Raw genomic sequence first — 5,538 nt, 5'->3', positions numbered from 1 at the left:
CAATGTCTAAGTTGCCCATCCCTATCAACCCTTTGTACAGAGAGAATGGGAATGATCCTTGCTGTAAAGATTATTTCCCTCTTGGCTGGTATTTTAAGCTACTACATCCATAAGTACAGGTCATGTTCATCAGATTGTAGTGATTTTTGTTTTCTTTAAAAAAAAAAAAAAAAATTTCCCCCCCTCTTTTCCTTCCTCTAATCAGGTTCTGAACTTCCAGCCATTGAAGCTAGGTCCAATGGGCACTATCTGCTACTTTGGGGACCATTTCACCACCTGTATTTGTTTTAATCGATCTCCCATATCTGCCGCAAAGGGTCAGCAGAGTGCATCTGCCTACTCGGCCATCTTGCCCTAGCTTCTCTATGTGCACTTTAAAGAAAACAAAAAAGAAAAACCAGACTCTTCTGTGGTCACGCTCTAGCTTAATAAAACAATTCTGGCACACTGGAGGCCTCATGACTCCCTCACCCACTCATTCCTCACTCAGCAGCCTCCCTCCCCCGACCCTGCCTGCAGGAGGTCATACCTATGTTTCAGTTATCATTTCTCTGGGGTTTTTGTTGTGTTGTGTTTTGGGTTTTTTTGCCTTATGGTTTTGCCACATATGCTGTTATTTTTCTACAAATAATTCACTCACACATACAGCACGCAGCCACACAACACTTTCAAAAATAGCAAGGGGGTTGCACAGTTGGAACAAATATATAACATGTGCACTATTTATGTATTGTGTAGTTTTATGTATCTAAGTCTGATCAATAGAATCACACCTCTCCAGTCTTCTGTGATTTGCTTTTGCCCTTACATTGTTAGTGAGATGCATCCTTGTTGATATCTTTGGCTTTGATTCACTTGTACCACTGCAAAGTCTTCTGTGTATGAATACAGGTATACCTTGTTTTCTTTCACGGTGCTTTATCGTGCTTTGCAGACATTGTAGTTTTTACAAATTGAAGGTTCGTGGCAATCCTGCATCAAGCGAGTCTATCAGCACCATTTTCCTAACAGCATGTGCTCACTTTGTGTCCCTGTGTCACCTTTTGATAATTCTCACAATATTTTAAACTTTTTTTCATAATGCCATTGCACATTTGGAAGACTGCGGTATAGCAGAACTATAACTTTTATATGCACTGGGCAATGCAAAACTTCATATGACTTGCTTTATTGTGATACTCACTTTGTTGCGTGGTCTAGAAGCAAACCCACAATATTGCCACGGTGTGACTATGGTGAACTACAGTTCAGCCATTCTCTTGATGATCATTTGGTTTGTTTACAATTTTCTACAAACAGCATTGCACAAACATTCTTGTAAATGTCTCCTGGTGCACATGAGCAAGAGTTCTATGGAAGATTTTCCAGAACTGGAATTGCTGGGCTGGTGTATGTTGTTGTTATTTTGAAGTGCCATCGAGTCAGTTCTGACCCATAGTGATCCTGTATAGGGTTTCTGAGGATCAGCTGGTGAGCTTGAACTGCCGACCTTGCAGTTCAAATGGCTTTGCAGTCTAACACATTAACCCACAGTGCCACACACTGGTGTATAGCACATGCCAATTTACTGTCCCATTAGTAATGGGTAATACTGTACTCCTTACCAACACATGCCGCACATCACTTACCAGCATGGTTTGACTCCAACAACCAGGTGGTTATGCAAAAATTGCCATTGTGTGAAAATGTAGGATAACCACATCAGATGACAAAATGGAGGATGACTGCATCATTACATAACTGCCACCTTGACACAGCAGCTGAACCATCGTAGCCAGTGGTATTCTTACCTGGCGTTTCGGCTTTCATTTCAGATGTATATCTACCAATCTGCAAAATACTCAGATAGCAAAATGTTGGATAATGAGATCATCAATAAATGAGGAGTTGGTGTATTGATAAGCTCTTCAAAAATTTTTTGCCAATCTGATAGGAGTAAAATGATATTTTATTATGACTTTTGTGTATGTTTTCAAAAGTATTAATGAGGATAAACATCTTTTAAATGTCCAATGATCATTTATGTTTCTTCTTCTATGAAATATTTTATATTATTGGCCAATTGTTCTTTTACAATATTTCTTCTTTTTGATTTTAGGAGTCTTGCATATCTTCTAGCCAGCAATCTAATTCTTTGACGGTTATGTGTTAAAAATATTCATCCCGATTTGTACTTTGTCTTTTCTTTCTTTGAGATATCTTTTGATGAAAATAAATTCTTAAGTTTAATGTAGTCAAATGTATCAATCTTATTTTTTATAGATTGTGATTTGTATATTCTCTTGATTAAGAAATCCTATCCTGACCTCAGGTAATCAAAATAATTCTTCATATTTTCTTCTAAAATCTCCAGTTTTATGTTGCACATTTTATACTTAATATGAAGAAGATTTTGGACTTATATGGGAAGTGATTTTTATAATGGGGTGTGAGATAAGATGTATTTACCCGCTTATGAATACCCCAGGGGCTTTCTCTGCTGTTCTGCAGGACCACCTCTGCCATAGGGAATATACCTGGAAATGTATAGATCTGTTTAGGGCTCTCTATTTTATTCCATTCGTCTTTTGGTCTTTCTCTAATCTAATACCACACCATCTTTTTTTTTTTTTTTTTTTAACTTTTTATTGGTAATTGGGTGAAGGTTTACAGAGAAGATCATCAGTTTTTATATTCAACAAATCACACACTTTGTTTGATCTCAATGATTGCGGTCCCCTCCATGGAACAACAACTATCCTGCTTCCTTCCTGGAGATCCTATTTCCATTCCACCCACCTTCCCATCCTTTTCCACCTTTGTCCTTTGGTACATGTTGCCCCTTTGGTTGTAAATGATTGTCTGTTCCATCATTCGTAGTCAGTATACCTCACTAATGCTGTTGTCCCACCTATATACCTATTTACTGCTTGGCTGAAAGTTGAGCCACAAGGGTGAGTTCTTTTCTAGGCCTGAAGGGTGGTTGAGGGCCATAGTCTCAGGTTTCTCTAGTCTCTTTCTGACCAGTAAGTCCTGTTTTGTTTTGTTTTTTGTAGTAATTTTGAATTTTGTTCCACACATTCTGTGGCTCTGTCTTGGACCTTCTAAAAACAGACACACACCATCTTAATAACTACAGTTTGATTGTCGTTGTTGTTAGGTGCCATCAAGTTAGTACCAACTCATAGCGACCTTATGCACAGCAGAACGAAACACTGCCCAATCCTGGGCCAACCTCACTACTGTTGTCACGCTTGAGTCCATCAATGCTGCAACTTGGCCAATCCATCTCGTTGGGGGTCTTCCTCTTTTTATCTGACCCTCCACCTTACCAAACATGATATCCTTCTCCAGCAACTGGTCCCTCCTGACTATATGTCCGAAGTATGAGAGATGAAGTTTGGCCATTTTGGCCTCCAAGGAGCACTGTGGCTGCACTTCTTCCAAAACGGATCTATTGGTTCTTTTGGCAGCCCATGGCACTTTCAATATTCTCCTCTAACACCATAACTAAATGCATCAATTCTTCTACAGTCTTCCTTTTTCTAGACCAGGAAGTCCCCAGTCCCAATAGATTCTAAAAAAAAAAGCTTTTGTATATAACCTTGTCAAAAGCTTCTAAAGCTCTTTACAGAAACATCAGCCAGCTATTCATCACTCATCACTGATTAGACACAAATATATTTGCTTACATTTTCATTAAATCTATCTTTATCAGATTTCAGCAGTTAACATTCTGGAATGCTGGCATAATTTGTTGGCAAGTGTGTACCTTTGATGATGAGCACATATCCAGGCTCATTGGTTTATCAGTCATCCAAACCAACAGATATTTCATGGCCACTGTGTTGCAAACAGGTGCTAAGCAAAAGGTTCAAGGCCTCCCAGAGGCACTTTGGAAGTAAGGGCCAACGATCTAGTTCCCAAACACTAGCCACTGAAAGCCCTGTGGAGCACAGTTCTTCTCTGACACAGGTGGGATGCCTTGAGTCAGAACTGACTTAGTGGCAACTGGTTTGGGCTTTTGTTTCATTTTAACATGTAAATATTTTAGGAGACATTGGATGCTCATTACAGTTTGCAGAACAGGCTCCCCATCACCAGTGCCTCTAGTCTGCTCACAACCCTATGAAGATGGTAGAAGTAGATTATCCCATGACCTCGGTTTTACAGATGAGGAAAGTGTAGTATTAACTCATTCTACATAAGTTTAAGTAACCTGTCCTCAAGGTCACACAACTCATAAGTTTCAGGGGAAATCCTCAAGCCCAGGACCCCTGCCCACAAATCTCATGTCTTCAACTCTTATAGTAGCTATGGCAGGAAGAATGTCTCCAGTCTTTCCTGCTTCCCTGCGTAACCCTTTCCCATCCCTCATGGGTGATCATCACATGTCAGGTCTCAAGTATCAGTAAGGAACAGAGGAACCTGATGTAAGAATTGCTGTATCTGTTCTCAATAACAGGGGCCCTGGTTAAAATGCTCCTCTGCTAACCAAAAGGTCAGCAGTTTGAACCCACCAACTTCTCCAGGGAAGAAAGATGTGGCTGTCTGCTTCCCTAAAGATTTACAGCTTTGAAAACCCAAACTTGGTCAGGATTAACGCAACAGCAGTAGGTTTGGGGGTTGTTATGGATGGGGTCAGAGGCCGCAGTGCCAGGAGCACTGATGGTCAGAAGAGTAGGGACTGTTCTCTCATCTCTCCCTCACGAACACCTTGGGCATGGATATTTGTGGAAACTGCAAACTCTCTATGCCTGGTCACGAGAGTTTGTTTTCTGTTTAGTCTCCTGGAGGAGGACTCAGAGGAGGAAGGAGACTTATGTCGCATCTGCCAGATAGCCGGGGGATCCCCCACCAACCCTCTTCTGGAGCCTTGCGGCTGTGTGGGAAGCCTGCGGTTTGTTCATCAAGGATGCCTGAAAAAGTGGCTGCAAGTGAAAATAACATCAGGTAGGTGGGGAAGGAAGAGTGGCAAACGTGCCACCACGTATAATTAATATGAAGCACCACAGTGTGGGGCCCTGGGGCTTGTCACCAGCTCTCTGTTCTCCCCGAGCAGAGACCGACGTTTCTGCTCGCAGCCTCCACAGCTAGTCAGCAGGCCCTAAATGCTTTCCTGAAATTACATGAGGAAAATGATTCTCCTTTTTCAAGTCAGAGGGAAGAATCTGGAACCTTATGCTATTGAATTCTACCCCCACTAGAGGCCTGAGCAGTTACGCCAAGAGCACATCCCAGGAGAAAGGCAGTGGAAGAAATGGGTCAGGAGCAAAAATAATCCAGTGTCCATCCTGAGAAAGCCCAATACACAAAGTTTGCTGCTTTCTTATGGGGGGAGAAGAGGGGTCACCTCAGACACTGAGCAAAGCTGCCTTTCTGCAGTGTGTGTATCTGGGTGTGTGTCTCTGTGTGTCTGTGTGTATGTCTGTGTGTGCGTCTCTGTGTGTCTGTGTGTGTCTGTGTGTGCGCATCTGTGTATGTGTGTGTATGTGTCTGTGTATGTGTGTTTGTGTGTATGTCTGTGTGTGTCTCTGTGTGTGTTCACTGCCATTGAGT

The 5,538-nt window shown here is 41.7% G+C and overlaps 1 protein-coding gene across 1 annotated transcript in view; it reads left to right on the top strand.

The window, feature by feature from the left end:
• Positions 1–5,538, top strand: part of MARCH10 (membrane-associated ring finger (C3HC4) 10, E3 ubiquitin protein ligase) — a 140,737-nt gene that overhangs the window by 108,365 nt on the left and 26,834 nt on the right. The window contains exon 6 of the mRNA XM_006833724.1: positions 4,766–4,932. Within this exon, the coding sequence (XP_006833787.1) occupies positions 4,766–4,932 (167 nt within the window). The remainder of the gene's footprint in view (positions 1–4,765; positions 4,933–5,538) is intronic.

This window comes from Chrysochloris asiatica, unplaced genomic scaffold, assembly GCF_000296735.1.
Source record: "Chrysochloris asiatica unplaced genomic scaffold, ChrAsi1.0 scaffold00007, whole genome shotgun sequence".
NCBI classification, from domain to species: Eukaryota; Metazoa; Chordata; class Mammalia; order Afrosoricida; family Chrysochloridae; genus Chrysochloris; species Chrysochloris asiatica.
This window is presented reverse-complemented; position numbering and strand designations above follow the sequence as displayed.